Genomic DNA, 20,375 nt, shown 5'->3' with positions numbered 1-20,375 from the left:
ACCAAGGAAAAAGAAAGACCCATCTTTGAAATAATATCATGCAAAAACTGAAAAAGAGGGACAAGTCTTATGCCATCTATATATGCATGACAGCTTTTCATTGTTATCACAAAATGGGCACAATTCCAGGATCTCATTGGAAAACTTGTGCAATAATATATTACAAGTGAGGATGCAATGCACTAATCTCTATTGCAGGTTGCCTGAATGTTTAGAAATTGGGGGGGTATATAAACCTCTCCATGCAGATACAAGAGGGGTAGAAGTTGGCAAATGTTCTTTCAATTGAGTCCCGAAAGGACTTTTAACTGAATCAGCAAAATATACTGAATACAGGTTCCCCTTCTCAATGAAATTTGAAGGTACAGATTTGCCATCCCAGTCCAAAAGCAAAACAGGGAAGGCATATTCATTGGGCAAATGCACAATATCAAAAAGACTCCTGAAACCCCTCTCCATAACTCCTTAATGCCTTTAAGATAACAGAAAAAAGCTTACCAATTATCTGAATTGATTTAAACCCAGTGATGGTGGAGATTTCATGACCAGATTTCCATCTTTCTTTTGAAAAATGCAGCACATTGTACAGAATAAATATATTGGATCCCACAAAATGTTGCACAAAAGGTCGAGAGGATGGGATTCCGATAAAAATGGGGTTGTAGAAAACTTCATTTAAAAACATCAAGGCCATAAAGGAAGTGACCTCACGTTGCAGTGATAAAGCTTGCCAAGCATTGATAGCACTGCACATACAGAGGAAGTGGTGACACGTCGATCTTCAGGAGATCGAGCAAAAAAATGCTCACGGCCATATCCTCGCCGGCCCACTTGCTTTTGCAAAGAAAGGGTCAAACTCTCCCAAGGCATGTGGTTATAAAGCAACTTTTCACAAAAAGAATGCAGAAAGTCATGATCCTGCTGGTGATGTCAACAAGCCCTTGACCCCCCTCATTACGAGAAAGGCTGAGCACACCTGATCGAAGCCAGTGCTTACCACCACAGAAAAAAAAATTGATAAATTGTTTTTGAATATTTTTAATTCACCATGCAGGTGGCTGCACAACAATAAACCTGTGCCACAAGATGGAAGAGACCAAATTGTTCATAACTAAAACTCTTCCATGATATGATAATTTGCACAGAAGGCCCCTCCACCTCTGAAATCTGGAGCAGACTTTGTCTGTTTATCCATCCAAGTTTTTCTGAATATTTTTGGCATCACCAATGTGTACACCCAAATGGTAAACACTATTATTCTTCCAGGATAAATTGTTCAGTAGTGTTGGGAAGGAAAAATGCATTGCTAATCCAAAAAAAGGAGGCATAACTCTTTGTCCAGTTTACTCTGGCTGAGCAAGCAAGGGTAAGATTATTCATAGTTTTAAGTAGTTCAGATACATCTTCTTGACATTGAATTGTAGTGGAGATATCATCTGCATAAGCAACAACTTTTATAGCAGGTATGGCCGGAGCAACAGAGAATCCCACAAGCTTCTCACGCAATTTAACTAAAAGGGGTTCAATGGAAAGAACATAAAGGAGTCCGGATAAGGGGCACCCTTGCCTTATTCCTCTGGTAACAGTAAAGGGAGGAATCAACTCATTTATTTTGAATAAACTATAAATATTGTGATAACTGAATATATGATACAGAAATATGACCAAAACCCTTTATGATAGCAAATAGATAACTATAATCTATAATATCAAAGGCATGCTCTTGATCAATAAAGATTAAGCCAGTGCTTTTATGTATAAGATCACACAAATCGACAATGTCACAAACAGCGCCAAGATTGTCATATATTGATCGTCCAGGCACACAACAGGTTTGATCAGGATGCACCAAAGAGTGAACTAACAATTTTAAGCGAGAGGCAAGGTCCTTTGAAAAAAATCTTGTCAGTGGTCAGTGAGGAGACAGGACACCAATTTGAGTAACTGGGTGTCCCCCTTCTTTGGTAACAAGGAAACAACGGCTCGCCTGACATTTCGGGGGAGTTCCCCAACTTGAAAACTTTCCTTGAGTACTTCCAAAAGTTTCGGTCCGATAATGTCCCAAAAGGTTTTGTAGAATTCACAGGGGACACCATCCAGACCAGGAGCTTTCCCGGACACCATACTGGAAAGAGCAAGACCCAACTCCTCCAGCATGATGGAACTCTCCAAAGAGGCTCGCTGTGACTCAGACAACTTAGGTAAAGGTTCATTGAAAACTCTTCCAACATTCAAATCAGTCTTTTTTTGCACAGAATAAAGAAGAAAAATAATCGACTGCAATTATTTTAATCATCTTGGGTTCGCTTACTATCCCTCCTTCAGGTGATTGTACAGATAATAATTGTTTTTGTTTTAGTTTTCCTCTCCAAAGAGAAGAAAAACTTTGATGAAGTGTCAAAAAGACTCAAATTTTTAATCTTAAGCCACACAAAAGCCCCTTTAGCCCTTTCGTTGACAAGACTGTGAAGAAGCTCTTTTTTAGTTATAAATTCTTTACATAATCCTTGATTTTTGTTCAACTCAAGAGGATTTCTTTGCAATTCTAAAACCTCTTTTTCTATAATCGTTATCATAGAAAGACTATCCCGAGAGTGATGAAGTTTAAACTGCTGATAAAAGATTTTGATGTGGATTTTTACAATATCCCACCATTGTAGCTTGCTATGAAAAGTATTTTTCCTTCCGTAAAGAGAAGTCCAAAAGATTCTAAAAGCATTGCAAAAAACAATGTCTTCCAAAAGACTAAAATTTAGAGCCCAATAGGCACTCCTATGTTGAAGATAGGGAAAAGTTAATTTTAAGGAAACTAGGTGGTGATCCGAAAAACCAGAGGGAGAAATTGCCGCAGACAAAATGAAGTTCCGAAAATCATTATTAACATAAAATCTATCTCAGCGAGCAAACGATACCCTGTTATTGGAAGCTTGACACCACGAATATTGTTTAACTTTGGGGTGCTGCAATCTCCAACCTTCAACCAAATTATACTTTGCTAAAATGGTCACAAACCCTTTTGCACTCTCAGGGTGAGGTTCTGAGCCATTACGGTCCAGAGCTGGCTCCAAGGTACAATTAAAATCACCAGCTGGGCACACAAGACCACTAAAATCAATCGGAGATAAACAATTGTCAAGAATGGAAAAATATTCATTTCTTTTTGCAGGATTACTTGAGACATAAGCATTTAATAGTGTGATTTTATAGCCTCCATAAGAAAAAACCACAAAAGCCAAATGACATTGCATGACTGATGAAAGACTTGATCGAAACCAGATAGCAAGTCCTGCTCTGCAGCAATCAAAGGAAATGAAAAACCAAAAACCCCTTATTGTGGTTTGCCACTCTGCAGAACAAGTTGGTCCACAACGCACATCCTGAAGAAGAGCTACATAAACATGTTTTTGATCAAGTAACAGTCGAACATGTGTTTTACGTATAGGGGCGCGGCCCCCATTTATCAGTGTAGACATTTATACCCCAGACATCAGTGCGCTTACATGACCTGATGCCGTAACACCAGCTGTCCAGTGGCCTCGTGGGTGACCCACCCCGGACCACTTCAGGGACACCCATCCATGCGCAACATGGCACTAAAGCAGACAGGGTATTATTTGTCTGCTGATGGAGCAGCCTCCCAGTATGCTACGACTGGGTTTGGGCTCCTGTACTATCAAGCGGTAAATGCCGACCTGTTAAGACACACTCCCTGTGCCCTCTGGACAATGCAGCAACACTGCCCAGTGCGACCACAGCAACTAACCCAGATGGGGAAGCACACAACTCAGGCCCCCATTTTGCCAAAAGGCATATTTGAGGCACGTTTTTGATGACATTTTTCATGCACCATTATATTTGGCGTCGCATCAAAATTTGTGATGATGAATCGAAACCGATATCTCAAAGTGAAACTGAAGTTGAAAAGTGAAATTGAAACTACTGATCGATGGATCATTGAATGGGAAAATGAAATGCTGTGAGAAATGCTGAATGGAAATTGCCAAAAGCTAAGCTTTGGGGAGTGTAGAGAGAGGGGGCAGGTTGGGGACCGAAGAAGTGATCTCGAGAGGAATAGGTGCCCGTTTGTGATCGGTTGGCATGGAAAGAACTTTTGTGATCTTCCATTAGGCGGTAGGCCCAAAATGTTCCTAAATTTGTTTTCCAACCAAACTTTCATAATATCATCCTCACTCCCAAGTAGTACTTTGGAGGTACAACAAGCTTGGATTGGAAATCTTCACTGGTGGAATGGAACAGAGTTAGCAAGGTTACCAGCTCTACCTACTGCGATACCTGCACAATGAATATTTACACTGAATTCCCATGTCTACCAATACACACTCATTTGAGGGGAGACATCGACGAACCCGTCAGTGACGGGTGCACTGCTCGTTCTCTATAATAATCATATGGATAAGGTCAAAGTCATTGATTCTGTTCAACAATATGCCAGTTCCTTTGACTCGAAGGTGACAGATGCTGTGCTCCACATTAGAGGCAAAATACAAGAACTGTGAGCATCATGCAAAGACCTGCCTAGTCAGTTGACAGCTCGGGCTGAATGAATGGCCTAGATGTACGCACACTTGCCTCCAAGCTGTCAAATTTGGGTTTAAATCCTGACCCAGCTATAAACCGTCATCCCAGTGTTTCACAGGCAGGGTAACTCATCAATGTGTGTGCCATCCCTCAGATGGACGCTAAATGAGTGTCCCATCTGCCAGCATTCGTTATATTCGGTAGATATTAAAGACCCATGGTGTCCATCGGGAAGAGTAGGCGAGCTATCGCCTTACTATAAACAAATTACAAATTAGTACCCAAACCAGTAGAGGGCATTGCATCAGCGGCACAGCCGTGCCCTGACATTGCATGCCGTCCCTCAGATGGACGCTAAATGGGTATCCCATCTGCCAGCATTCGTTGGTAGATGTAAAGGACCCATGGTGTCCATTGCGAAGAGTAGGCGAGCTATCGCCTTACTATAAACAAATTACAAATTAGTACCCAAACCAGTAGAGGGCATTGCATCAGCGGCACAGCCGTGCCCTCAACCAATGATGCTGCCCCATAGCCTTGTGCTGCATATGAATAAATAAGAAAAAGCTGACAGCGGAAGCCCTGATGGAGGGACAGTCATCACCACAGTGTGTGTCACTGCAATACTGTTGGGTTCTATATCCTGTCTTCTGTAAAGATTGAGACAAAAGAATGTGTGAAGTGCTATGTAAACTCTGCTGCCAAGGATGCTATACTAGTGACAACTGGAGAAAATATGAAACAAGCAAAACATGTATGACTCAGACTCACACTCAAGAGCATGACCAGCAGTGGAACAATCATCGAAATAATGAACCATTTTGGACATTCCATCAGTTACCACAAAGCTGAACTGAAGGAAACAAGACTTAGCCACAACCATTTCTGACAAGGACAGAGTTACACCTCATGTACTACTGCAGAAACCTGGGTTGGCAACAGGGACAATGATGATGAAAATTATGAAATATTGTCTGGCTCCATCTGACACATTGCATGACATTGCATCTGCATCTGTTACCTGGACAATGCCCCACTACATATTGTCCCAACCCCAAATCAGACACAACAGCTTCAGTTGTACCATGCAGAACAACCAAGCAATGGAAACATTCCATTGAGAAGGAAGATATTCACCTGGAACCATACAGGAAGAAACCCGTTTTCCCAATTCCAGTTCAAGATAAAAACCTCGTGGGTTCTCAAAAACCTTGTGTAAAATGAAAAACAGACACGCTGTGGATGATGTTGAATGTGTTCCAGGTGAATACACCAATGCGAGTTGGACGTCAGGAAAATGGATAACCTGAATTTCCCTCCAACTACGTTTGAAGTTGTAGTACAGACAATGAGAATATCAGAGAAATTATCTGCTGGATGTGGAGAGCCACATGCATTGGATCATTACGACCTTGTTGTTCATGTCAGGTATGGGAGCATGCGCCGGAGCAGCGCCAAGCCAGAACTTCAAATACAAGCTGAAGAATCCACAATGTATGACAATATATTTGTTAGTTTGGAGCTTTCCATGTTATGGCATATTTTGCATCCTTGGGATTCCTGCTATCCAGACATTACAACAGGTGCAAGCGGCTTCATACACTGGCAATCAAGATGTTGCATTTCAAAGAACAGTCCCCAACCTCAACACTTCATGATATAAAGTTCTGCAAATGCTACATGGCAAACAATCATCTGATACTCGAGAAGAATTTGCTCAAGAGCAAAAACAGATGTGATGTGGATGTATGAAGAACTCACAGACAAATTACAATGAGGTTACCATGGTGCCACTGCTCAATACTGGATAACATACGTGGATCTGGTTGGACCCAATCAGCTCATGGGTCACAGCACAAGAATCAAAGATCCATATACATTTATCTACTGCCTGGAACAGATGTGCCCAATCTTCTGTCCAACCAACCATGCAAATTATACCAGGTACATAGTAAGGTACTACTTCAATCCCTTCAACATTGAGGATACTCACCCAGGTCTGTGTGGATTGCTCCTTTCTCGAGGATTGTCCGTCAAACGCAGCAGGAAGACATGCACGAGAACACCAGTCGATTTAATCCTAGAAAAGAGTCAATACTGATGCTGCCTCTCACATGACAGGCATACACAGAACGTAAATGTGAGAAGAACATGGATGACCACTCCTATCATTGGGAGTGCCATCCCTTGAAACTCGTTTGATTTCGCTCTATTACGACAGCACGGAGAGTCAACACATTGCCGCATTGTGCGTGACAACAGTGATGTAGAGAAGGCAGTCAGTAACATGAAAGAAATAATCAATCCTTTTGATGGGAAAACTAAAAATAGAAATGTTTACTGATGATCCACTGGAAAAACAACATCAGAGGAGGTAAAAACTGAACTCCGACATTGTGGTGAAACCAGAGAGAAATATGTTCAGGAGATCGAGGTCCAGCAAGATTTGAGAAACCAATTCCCCAACAAAGGGTACAGAATTTCTCATCAAGCACCCTGAAATTGAAGCTTGTTGCCAAAGACAAGGAAAATCAGAGTCGCAGGAGACACAAGACCTCTTCCGAAGACCGTTGTGCCTGACGGCAGGCAATTACTTGGATCTCAGTTGTCGTCTCAAACCAGCGCCCTTAGCATTCGCAGGTGTGGATGGGTCAATTGATAATGTACTGACAAATCAAAACCGATGCAGAAATTGGAGGAAAGGTTGAAAAGTGGTAAGCTAATAAGAATAGCTGTCTGAGTGGTTGATATTCCACAGACAAACTCTTGTGAACAAACCTGCAACATTTGGAGAGATCTCAAAAGTTGTACTCAAAAGGCTGATGGGATTGGCAAAGATAACAGACTTTGGATGTGAACCATACAACAGCCCATCAATTAAAAATATTGAGCAGGACAGGTGAGGATCAGAGTGTACAGATATTGAATTAATCATCTCCAGTCTTGAACAGAAGTGTGCAATAAAATTCCAATGCTGCGCTAAACTCGAGGAAGTTCAAGACAGCCATACAAAGTTTCCTCATTAAAGAATGCCAGAGAGCAGCATACATCTCAGAGATCCAGGGGCACGCATTGATCGTATGACTGGATTTACAAGGCTTACTGTTACCAAGTGAAGGAAGGTGGTATTGAAAAAGAAAAGGATCCCAGCTTGGCCTGCAACCACAAGAAGGCAGACACTCGGCTCACGTGGCCCCTTTTCACTCGTGTGAAACTTACTAAGATGGAAACATCAATATCTGATCTTGTCACACTGATGTTCTTATCATTTTCCTCACACATGATCACATCCTACAAGCTCACCTGTGGCTTGATGTTGGCGTTAGCACAAACAATTCCAGATGATAGATGATAGATGTAGATGTAGCTAAACTTGCTGAAGACATGAGATCTGAATTGTATGCCACTGTATCAGGACTGCACGCCTTGACGGGATGTGACTACACAGCCAGTTTCACATTGAAGGGTAAAGCTCATCCCTTGGCATTGTTGGAGAAAGGCCAGAAATTCAGGACGACCTTTCCCAAACTGATTCTCTCCACATATCCCCAAGTTTAACAGACATAGAGACCTTTGTCTCTACCATGTTTGGGAAACTGAAGCTGACCAACGAATACTGCTAGACATCCTCTTCGATCAGCATTTTGCACCAAAGCACCAGTCCGAGCTGATGGATAAATATCAAGGGAATGGAACCTAGCCATCAGCCTCCATGTGGAGCAAACAAATCTGATATTGCTCTTTTCCACTTCGAAAACTAACAGCCAATCCCCATGCCTGGGCCACAGAAGAGAATGTGTGGATTCTGGAGAATGGTCAATCTATTGGAAAAGAGAGTCGATGCTATTCTATTGCAGTCTGACTGTCCCATCCTGAAACATGGAAACACTTCTCAGAGAGAGAAAATAAGTATTACGTAAAAGTTTCTTCAAGTTAATCCAAACAGAGAGGAAAATTATAAACATTTTAATCGGCCAAAAAAAATATTGAGCCTTGGTGGTGTCGAGTCGACAAACCGCTGCCTCGATTGCTCCCGAACTTTCATCTTTACTGTTAAGAAATATATAACCTCCCATTTTTGAGCTCTTTGAACCAGCGCAAGAATGAAAGGCTTCCTTTTTTTTTTTAGGTCATCTCTTCGAACATGACCTAATAATATGGGTGGCGATGTCCTTCGATCCGTCCGTCCGTTCACAATGAAGTTGAAGCGGGAGATCTGGTCATTAGTGATCCCGATGAGACGTACACGATGGTATGACTTTCAAGGTCACCGAAGGTCAAGGTCAAGGTCACGAGGCCTTTGAAGTTGCGAAAATGACGATTTTCAAAATCTATCTCCTACATTTCTCAAGCAATCTTGAATTTGATTGTGGCAAATGAACCTATGGGACAATATCTAAATTTTGATCGGGCCAGATTTTCGATATTCGCTTTCGTTTTCGTGTCACGTGACTTCAAAGTTGGCAAAAATGCAAAAATGACGATTTTCAAAATCTATCTCCTACATTTCTCAAGCGATCTTGAATTTGATTGTGGCATACGAATGTATGGGACAATATCTAAATTTGGTCGGGACGGATTTTTGAATTTCGCTTTCGTTTTCGCGTCACGTGACTTCAAAGTTTGCAAAAACTGCCCTACCTTCAGGAGGCAATATATTTTCTCGCAGAGATGACCGTCACTCCCGCACGGGTGTATTTTTTTTTACCATGGGCCTCTCCAAGTACACCATAAAATGGTTTAAAGGAAGACAGGTTCCAGAAGATGTTTGTCAGATTGACAATGAAGAGATGTGACGATGAGGATGATAAGACCGTTAAATACTATTCTTCGACCGCAGAGAGTGATCTGGAATAAGAAGTGGCATTTTCCAATGCAATTTATCCATTAAAAGTGAATCGTATCCAAGGTCATCAGATTTTAGCATGACATACTGTTACGGATTTGGAAACCTTGTGCACACAGACAGCAGCCCCCGCAGTTCAGTTATTTCGATAAGTATGTGTTTTTTCGTTAGGGCCCCATCCCCTATGTCTAACAGGAATTACATGTGTGCGCTGCGAAGTTTCTTTATAGTTAGTTTTTTGTTACATCAATCCTCCACCTCTCCACACCGACTCCATTGCCCACGTGTTTTTTGGCTGAAGGCGTGGGCGGAGCCTCCATCGCCTCAGATCAAGGCTCCACTCTCCAAGGAAGGGCATGGAGCGTTTCCTCCAGCCAATAGGCGAAGGGCGAGCAGAGCCGAGGCACCCCGACCAATGAGGGGAGGCCACTGATCACCCGACAACCCCTCGTCCAATCAGGAGGCAAGTGGCACGAAAAAGAAATCCCTCCCACCTCGAGAGGCTGAGTGATCGGCGCGTTCTGTAGGGCGGTCTGGGTCTGCCTCGCCTGGTGTCGCCTGATCAGGGGAAGCTTTTTCGGGCTTGATCACCGGTCGCCTCATCATCTCTCGCCTCGTCCACCTTTGTGCTGGCTGGTGTCGGTCGCTCTTTCCCTCGTCCCTGGTGCTTGGTGCTGCGTTGTGGCGGTGGGTTCGAGTCCCGCCACCGGACAAGCTCGACCAGATCGCACAAGGCGGACAAGTGCAAGTGTAGGCTCTTGCTCTCAGCTCGCTGAAAGGCCAAATAAAGACCCACAGGGTCTATTTATTGTGTGTGTGTGTGTGTGTGTGTGTGTGTGTGTGTGTGTGTGTGTGTGTGTGTGTGTGTGTGTGTGTGTGTGTGTGTGTGTGTGTGTGTGTGTGTGTGTGTGTGTGTCCGTGGGCCCCGTATGTAAGTAGAAACTGTTCAGTGCCTGTGTTCCTTGTAAATTGCATTTCTCATATTCAGTTTTAACTCTGCTCTTTGTGCTCCCCTGCCCCATGATAAATAAACCCCCAATTGTTCAATGTACCAGCTCGTTGTCTGTCACTTTCTTTCATTGGTTTAGCACGGTGTGTATTGAGAATTAGGGAGGCCGTGTGCCGTAAGTTGTCCTTTGGACCGACGGACTCTGGTAATTCCGCTCGGTTACACCGGACCGAGGTCGCTAGAGCGACCCGGTTCGACAGAGTCCGTCGAGGGTGTGACTTCCCCGGTAATTTGACGACGTGGGTACTTAGGTATATTGAAATTAGGCTATTAACCCTACCCCACGCCGTCAAAATATTGGCGACCATGGTCCGCGAAGGGACCCGTGACCTTTCGGACTTATCCGAGAGTCACGACCTAAATTCCGGGGTGTTCGGTGGAGACGACCCTACTGCTCCCCCTGGTGGTCGTTTATCGCCACCGAACCCCAGCCCACAACAATACTACTTATGATAATAGAGTAAAAGGTTTACGGTTTACACCATATGCTAGCTCTTAATATTCTTTAAACTTTAAAAATAACTAATATAAAAGAGAAGTAAGCCTCGAGTTTCAGTCAGCATGCTCTGCCCAGGTGGAGGAAGTCACTGGAATGAAAGGGATGACAGTTTATTAGAACTCCACACCCCATTGGATGGTAATTGTGGGGTGCTGATTGGCTGGTCATTATGCGTTGCCGATTGGCCAGTGTGGTTTTTGCTCATCATAATCCATTGTTCTCGTGTTGATAGTTATGACTGCAGGTGTCTGCTTGTTAATGAGAGCCAGATATCGCGAATGGGTAGCCTGTTTTCTTGGGCGGGGTGGGGGCATGTAGTGTAGATGTATCCCCATAACTTTTCTGATTCTCCTTGTGTGCCAGTGGCTGATGTGAGAAGTGTGCTGTCTGACCATAGTATGCGATGATTCTTATTCTCTGCACAATTGACTGTTGCTGCCCCCCCCCCCCCATTCACCTTGTCTATGATGTACTTCTTTCAGTGTAGCAGTGAAAGTCGTGCCAGTTTCACCAACATAAACTTTACCATTTTCACAAGCGATGCGGTAAACACCTGGATGGTGATGAAGAGGTCTTCTGTCCTTATACGTGTGAAGAATAGATTTAAGCTTGTATGTCAAGAGGTGGTATACTACGTTGGCTGGCAGTCTTGATAATGCTGAAGGTGGTGTGATGTACGTCCATTGAAGGGGACAATTGTGCATGGTGTAAACCGTAAACCTTTTACTCCAGTATCATTCCATGGAAACCTTTAAACAACACTACTTATGATAGTTTCATGGTACCATTTATTAAAATGGGCATGTTTGTCATGACAAGTTACTTTTTTAAAAAATTAAAAGACATAACGATAATAATGGTTGTTTTGCCAAAATGGGTGTTGACCGTAGGGTTAATGTTATCATATTTTTTTAGCTTATCTGGAATTGAAATTCCAGATCAGGTATTTCCATTGTGCACCACCTGTCCGTCCATCTCCTATTTCGAATTCTCCGGCCAAATTTCTGGGCCAATGCGGCTGAAATTTGGCAGGAACATTCTGCTCCTGACTGGTAACGGGGATTGCAAAGCTCATTCTGGTCACGTGACTTTAAGTAGGTCAAAATGGCGGACTTAGTAAATTCCTTCAAAAATCTTCTTTTCCTAATCCACCCGTCAAAATGCTATCAAATTTGGGTTACAACATTAAGCCAGGGTAGGGATGTTAAATTGCGGAGGACATGCCAGTCACGTGACCGGAAGTGTGTCAAAATGGCCAACTTAGTCACTTTTTGAGGAAATCATGTAAATTCTTTCAAAAATCTTCTTCTCCAGACCCACCAGTCAGAATGTAACCAAATTTGGGTTACAACATTAGGACATGGTCCAGATAAGACAGGTCCACCGGTCCTATTTTTCCATCCTGGTCATGTTCCCATGACAAATATTTACTTTAAATGAACATACATACATCTTGGTACACTTTCTACATCGATAAAGGATAGAGAGGTCATGATATTAGATGATTGATGGGAACCACTGTCCAAATCAAGGAGTTGTTTTTTTTCCCCTTCATTTTTACACAAATTGTACTCAAATAAACATAACATTTTAATCCCCATCCTTATAATGTTTGTGAGTGTCCACCAAGTACAGGAATGACTTTATACCTCAAATGCACAAAATTTCATTTTTCACCAAAACGTCAGCAGAAGCGGCAATTGATGAATGAGTTTTGGGAAATTATGATTGAGAAATGATCCTGAAACCTTTTGGCCTCAGACCCATCATTAAAAGTGCGGTAGCACATGGACTATTATAATGCAGGAGCAAACAGAGATTTGTACGACATCTCGAGTACAAAAGGTTTGAGAGCTCAAGTCTATTAGATGGTGGGATGGGGACCTCCGAATGGGCATTCTTAAGTTTTCCAATTGGTGCATTATGTCGGGGCGCTGCTTAAAGTAGCCGCCAAAAATCCGTTTAAATTACATTTTGAGTGCATGAATCAAACTGGTTTAATTTTAATCCCGGACTATTAGCATCACCCGAATGGAGCGATTCTGGAAATCAATTTGAATATCTCGTTAACCACATTATCTGTGGACATGTTTGTGTACGGTCCACGTCGATAACCTCTACAAATCTGCCACTCATGTGGTCAAATGGTAGTTTAGGAATATTTAGGCCCCATTTCACACAAATCGAGTTGGCTCACGCCATCAGGATGGTTCAAGAGGGGATGACTCAGAATATCATTGTTTCTCAGGAAAATGTTCATATGGCACTCATTTCAAGGCACTGAAATAGTCCAGCCAAAATAAGGTTTGATCAGGAACAAATTGCAACAGAATTTTTTTAGCACAATGCATTTCTATGAGGTCCCCACAACAACGTACTGAAAATCCTAATTTGCATAAATCCAATATGGTGGCCAATCTATATATTAATACTGAAGGACCAATTTTGTGCTCCTCCTAGCGGTCGCGTCACGTTTTTCTCGGTACTGTGACCTGGACTGAAAGAAACTTCGTACCTGTAAGAGTGCATCGCACATAGTGGCAATAGTCAACTTTCAACTCTGAAGCAGAATAAACACTTTTCGGTTTACATGGCGACATGTGACGTCACCGCTGAGAGGCGTAAGGACGTCATGACATCATCAGTCATTCGCTGACGTCATTACGTCTGTTGTCAACACATTAACAAGGCGCAAGGACAAACATTTCGTAGAGTGTGAATATACTTACCATCTCCAGTTTTTTCGCACGGACAACTGTACGTCGCGTTCTCGAGAGCCAGAAGTTTTGACACGGTGTTTATACGTCAAAGTAGACACGTGCACAAATCAGGGGACTTCTTCACAAGGAGTAGTGTACACCAAAATGTCGTGTACAAGGACGTTTTGTAGGCCTCATGAGGTAAGGCCATGGAGTACATCGACTGGGATCCGGCTCTTACAAGAGCCGCCACTGGTTGTCATATTGGACTCATGGAACGGAATCCGTCTGTGACGGGGTTTCAGCTCGTTATCAAATATTGTGCCATATCTTTGCTCACAGACGACATATTTGGGTGATTTCAACTTCTAGAATGGGTATTTTGTATACAAGGATGCATTTTGCATACTTTTAAACTTCCCTGGAACAAAATCGCATTTGCATAAAACCAATATGGCCACCAAATATCAATATTTTGCCACATCTTTGCTCTTGGATGATATATTTGAGCCATTTCAACTTCTAGTATATATATATCTTTTGTATACAAGAATGCATTTAGAGTATTTAACAATTTTCTTGGATGTATTTTGTTACACATCTCATTTGCATAAATCCAATATGGCTGCCAAATATCAATATTTTGCCATATATTTACTCTCAGACAACAGGTTTGAGCGGTTTATATTTCGAGAATATTTTAGGGGATAAAAGGCTAAATTTGGGATAGTTTAATATTTTGATTGGATGGGTTTAAATAAAATGAATGAATTTATTAAAATCCAATGTGGCCACCAAATATCGATATTTTGTGATCAAATTTATGACAGTCACTTCTTTGGCGAGTGTTTCATTGCAGGCATATTAATACCCTACTGAAGATGCCCATCGAGGTCATCATTATAGTCATCAGTGAAATCTGGTAGCTGTGAGTTGGCACAACTTGTCCCACGGCATTCTCCACAAACAGCACTGCAATGAAGACTACACTTTCTGCATGTGCACCTCTTTGTATTATGTCACTGGTCTGGTTTGTCACTTAGATAAACAATAAATCGCTGTTTGTTTGTCACATTTTTCAAGAATTCCTCCTTCTTGGACTGTATAACCATTCCATCAGTGAAGTTTACTGTCATGCCTGAACAAGCCCCTGTCCTTCTCATGTGCGCGGAATCTTTTGTTGTTGGGCCGTCTTGGTATCCATCAAAGATAATGGTAGCAGCCCCATATTTATGTGTAACATATGTGACATAAAGCTGACTGACACTCTCATATGTGGAACCTCTTGGCCATGGAAGACGATGAAGTGGCGCACCACCATCGAGAATACACTGGACATTTCCAATTGGTTCTCCTTGCTCCCCTTGCATGGTCTTCCAGATGCTAGGTTGCAAATCTTCCAGATTTCCCAACCATGGATGCTAGAATCTTTTCTCCAACTGTTCTTGATCTTTCAACGTTGACTCCTTCCTGGGCTGTCATGCCATTTGCAATGTTAAACAGGGACGGATCCCGTGCGAATGGATCTCTCTCCCTGAGATAGCTGATAAGATCAAGGGTGTCATTGACATCTCCAGCTTGTGTAGCTTTTGACAGGTCTTTGTGCTGGTCACTGGTTTCAAATGAGATGCCACTGAGCTTCTGCATGGCCTCGTTGATATTTGCACATGCTGGCATGGAAAGGACCCACACCAAACGCTGAGTTTCTGTCATTCCTTTTCCTCTTGTCAGGCCTCCATGTGTCTTTATACTTCTCATCAGCACTTGCTCAACTGTGAGATCCGTGGATAGTCCTGCCCAGTACCTATCACTGCGCCTCACCACATGGTATCCTTTCTCAAATTGCTGATGGACATCTGGATGACTTTCTGGCAGATTAAGCATCATTTGCAGGTATTCATATATGCAGACTTTGCAAAGAGCGTGTGTCCTATATGCATCCAATGATTTTTTTTAAGTATTACAAATGCATCCTTGGATCCAAACATCTCATTATAGAAATTTAAATCACTAAAATACATCATCTGAGAGCAATGATTTGGCAAGATATTGATATTTGGTGGCCATATTGGATTTATGCAAATGAGATTTTGTTCCAGGGAGGTTTAAAAGTGTGCTAAATGCATCCTTGTATACACAATACCCATTCTAGAAGTTGTAATCACTCAAATATGTCATCTGTGAGCAAAGATATGGCACAATATTGATAATTGGCCGCTATATTGGATTTATGCAAATTAGATGTATTTCCGCAACAGGGATTTCTTCGGACTTTTAGTGTGGTGTTCTGGGGACCTCATAGAAATGCACTGCGCTAAAAAGAATTATGTTGCAATTTGTTCCCGATCAAGTGAAAAAAATGGGCCGGATTGCCTGGACTAAAAAGGTCCCGTCAAACTGGACAGTTCACAGGCAGACTTCGTTGAGGTTGCCAATGGTTACCCAATCCCTCATGAGTATCTTTAGCACTTTTTAACAGCACAATCTCTCGAGAATGACTTTCAAAGAGAAATAGAGTTTTAACCCAGACAGTTTGTAACAGGCTTCACACCAATGGCATGAGGCCCAGAAAAACAGATCTGTATTCCTCCAACACAGGATCATTGACATCAGTGCAACCCATCTGGATTCTGCTGAGACTTAAACGATTAACGTGATACTTGAGACAAAGTGGGGAGAGATTTGTCAATTTGGCAGCATGATAAATTTGGTGAGGGCAGACTGATAAAAAAAAGGCTGGCATTACAATTGGCCAAATAACTGATCTCATCAACATTTGGAGGGGTGCTATGATTGGTGTGATAGAGGGATGATGTTACTTTGCCTGTAGTCAGCAATCTGGCCCAACAACAAGGTCCCAACTTAATCTTGCAGGCATGGCAATGCCTGTCCACATGTTATCAACCAACACTGCACTTCAGAATCACAGTAACAAATCGTACAGGCAGGCTTGCATGAACTCCAGCATCAAATCACATTGAACATGTTTAGGACATCCAAGGAAGGTGCTTTTCTACCCATAATCTCTTGATAAACCAGAAGTAGCCCTGGTCATAGAATGGTACAAAATCCCACAAAAGCTGGATCGTCCAATAAGACATGTACAAGCTTGTATTGGGATCAATGGTGGCTATACAAGTTAGTTAAGCCACCAGTGTAAACTCGTCTGTGATCATTGTGAGCTGGTATCATTGCTAACTTGTTCGGTCAATTCAGGCAGTTGTGTTGTTCCAAGTGCACCATAGCTAGTGATGCATTGTCAGGGTCGGGGAGGAATGAACACCTGAATTTGCTCGCTTCCATATTTGATTTTGCTTCGTCTTAAAACTCCAAATTTACGTATGTAAGAATGAAGGAAAACAAAATGGGAAAATTAGCCAATCCGATTTAGACTCCACATGGAGTTGTAGGCTGAAAAATGTGGAAATGAGAGATGTTTTCTTTCACAATGTCACAAGATTCCTGGAAGTCCTCAACAGAGACCTTTATAATGACGTGGGTTTTAGGGTCCCTGGTTGAGAGAAAAAGTCAAGTAATAGCAAGGACATGCATAAACTCTGCGGTATAAGCATTGCTTGAGAGAATGCCACAGTTATTTTGGCCGTGCATAAACAACAGAATGCTGCTTCGATTGCTGAGGTCAATCTTCAAAAGGGCTGTGACTCCTATCCACTCAAAATCCTTCTAACTGTCGCTCTGGTCATTTAATATGAAAAGGGAGAACTTGTCGGAAGGGCATGGCAATTATGAATATGACAGCTCTGAAGACATCTGACTTTGTTTAGCAGTGAGGACCAACATGGTGGCCGTATGATTTTTCAGGTTGAAATTGTGCGTAAGGTCAGGTGAACTGTCCAAGCAATAGGTGGAACTGGAGAGATGCACTCACTCTTGTACAGCTCGATTAGAGCAAAGAAATTGTGGGTGGAGTCAGGCGAATTGTCCAACCAATGGATGTAACTCGGACAGATGCACGCACAGCTCAATTTGTAGTATCGAATACGATTGTTTGAATGGACGATTATAATGAAAAGTGAGAACTGCTCTGGTGGAGTCCATACCTCTGCCACGCTGAACAGTTTAACTTTTTTTTTATCCCACTGATAGGCCGGATCTGTAACTGGACCTGAACCAAAATCGAATTGGCTTGTTCTTGTCACCTGCCCAACTCATCCACCAAGTTTTGATATAATCCTTTCACAACTTTTTGAAATATCATTCTGTACATGCATGTTGTTTTTGGCACCCTCTCTCAATTGTGAATAATCTATATAATTACTAAAACTCTCATCTTTTTTGTATGTTCCCAAAATACAGCCAAAACGGTGCATGATAGCGCCAAAATTTCCAGCCCACCTTACTCACCATTCTCCTGCGGTGTGCAGTATCAGGTTTCGTTCAAATCGGGCAAAGGAAAAATTATTTAAAAAATCAATTCCCGATTCAGTCAAGTACTCTTCGGGAGAATTTGATCAATGAAAGCAATCTCAGCGGTATAATTCACTGGAGCTATCTTTTTAACCTCCGCCATCTTCAAAGATGGATGGAGGTTACTGTTTTCACCCCTTTGTTTGTTTGTTTGCGAACAGTATCACGGAAAAACTCCTCGACGGATTTCGAAGAAACTTGGTGGGGGGGTTAGGTATGGTCCAAGGATCATGAAATTAAATTTTGGACTTGGTCACCCCACAAAAAAAAATTGTTAGAGAATTTTTTTTTTTTTTGCATTTCAACATGTTTTAAGTGATTTCCACCCCCCCCCCCCCAAAAAAAAAAAATTTAGAGAATTTTTTTTTGCATTTCTACATGTTTTAAGTGATTTCCACCTCCCCCCAAAAAAAAAATTTAGAGAATTTTTTTTTTTGCATTTCTACATGTTTTAAGTGATTTCCAACCCCCCCCCCAAAAAAAATTGTTACCCCCCCCCAAAAAAAGAGAATTTTTTTTTAACATTTCTACATGTTTTAAGTGATTTCCAACCTCCCCCAAAAAAATTGTTACCCCCCCCCCCAAAAAAAATTGCTTGAGAAAAACTTTTTTTTTTTGCATTTCTACATATTTTGTGATTTCCTCCCTTGAGATCAATGATCAATTTTGATCATATTTGATCAATGCAAACAACCTCAGCGGTATAGTTCGCTGGAGCTATCTTATTTTTTTTTAGATTTTTTATCAACCGCTGTCAATGGGAACCCAACGGGTTCACGGGTCGTCTAGTCACTTTTAAAACTATAGCAACAGATCTGGATATGAATCCAGATCTTCACCAAAATCTAATTAATTCATCCCAGTCACACACCCAACCTGTCCACCAAGTTTTTTTCCAAATCCGTCCATAACTTTTTGAGAACCCACTCACAACAGACAAACAAACATGGGTGAAAACAACCTCTATCCACATTCGGTGGTGGAGGTACATATGCAAGTCCCAAAGCCTTTGTTTGTACCTCAAATTATGCTTCCTGATCTTTACAATTCACACCAGTCGAACTCTTTGTCTCGTCTGTCTCTCGGCCTATCAGATTGATGTGCGACCCAATTTTAGCAAAATTTGTGAACCATTATGACGTAACAAATTTACAGATTGGATTGATAATTTGTGTGTGTGGGTTCGTCTTCTTTATTCTCACATGTATGCTATTTCATCAACATTTTTCTACGTAAAAAAAAAATTTTTTTTTTTCTTTTTTTGGCAAAGCGGAGCAGATAAAAAGAAGCAAATGCTTAATTTTTTTATCATTGAAAATGGCAAAGTCTCAAGGGTTACGAGGGCATCATTTTCGTTAACATGTACATATAATCACATCCTAAAATACAAACTGGAAAATTCTTTGGAAAAACATGCACCATATATATTTAACATACATTTACAAAACAGGATTTGTTTGGAATAAGTAATGCCAAAAAAGTGTGTAAACAAACCTGTAACTGTGGCCTCAGATACAATATCAGCTCTGGGGAAAGATGAACTGGAATTAGGGAAGATCATTTGATAAACGACATTGAAGATGCCTGTACTAGGAAACATTGTCATCAAAAATACAATTCCCTGAGCAAGCATTGACAGCAAAATTTGCAAACAATCATGAGAAACGGCAATACGACTTGGAACAACATTATCTCTGGCAATAGCAGCGTACGACGATCCAATCCACCCTGTCCTGACCCGAGCAATTCCCGGTCAGAGAGAGAGAATGCCGCATATGTGCAAACGACGTGATACATTTTGATATTAATTTGTTAACAAGTCATTTACAAATCACAGAACTGCATCAAGTGATTTCAGCCTCAAAAGTCAAATCAAAGCTTTGAACAGATCCCTTGATTGCTTACGTAGCACCTTATGGCATCTCATCTCCCTCAATGGCTTCGGCATTTGACATAAACGATTCATTTGTGCAATCCTCAAAACAAAGTGCATAAGACGAACTCGATGACAAAAATAAAAATGAAAAAAAAAGAAGAAAAGATTCAGATGGCTTCTTTGTCCAATCAGTTGAGTTTCTGCATTGTTCAATGTTATCAGAGGCCTTGGTCACCAACTCGGATGCTCGGATGTTCCACTGAGAAAATACCCGATGGATGAAAAGAAATGCAAAGCAACTTGTGGATATTCGTGATGATAGATCCTCGGTGTTGACGGCAATAGGCAGGTGTAAGAAACCATGAAAGTTCTTCACCGAATCACACCAGATCTAATGGACATATAATGCAGGTGGCAAGGTCTTTTTAGTTTTTACCACCAGGAAATAGAAGGTCATTCTCAGAAGATTCAGTCACTGA

General features: G+C 41.7%; 1 protein-coding gene across 1 annotated transcript in view; it reads right to left on the bottom strand.

Moving 5' to 3' along the window:
* Window positions 1–19,190: 19,190 nt before the first annotated feature.
* The window catches only part of MFHAS1 (multifunctional ROCO family signaling regulator 1), a 52,005-nt gene continuing 50,820 nt past the window's right edge, over window positions 19,191–20,375 (bottom strand). The window contains 1 exon segment of the mRNA XM_085849798.1: window positions 19,191–20,374. Within this exon segment, the coding sequence (XP_085705924.1) occupies window positions 20,322–20,374 (53 nt within the window). The 3' untranslated portion in view covers window positions 19,191–20,321.

Source organism: Eptatretus burgeri, chromosome 12 (genome assembly GCF_056783735.1).
Source record: "Eptatretus burgeri isolate ZD-2024b chromosome 12, Ebu_testis_v1, whole genome shotgun sequence".
NCBI classification, from domain to species: Eukaryota; Metazoa; Chordata; class Myxini; order Myxiniformes; family Myxinidae; genus Eptatretus; species Eptatretus burgeri.
This window is presented reverse-complemented; position numbering and strand designations above follow the sequence as displayed.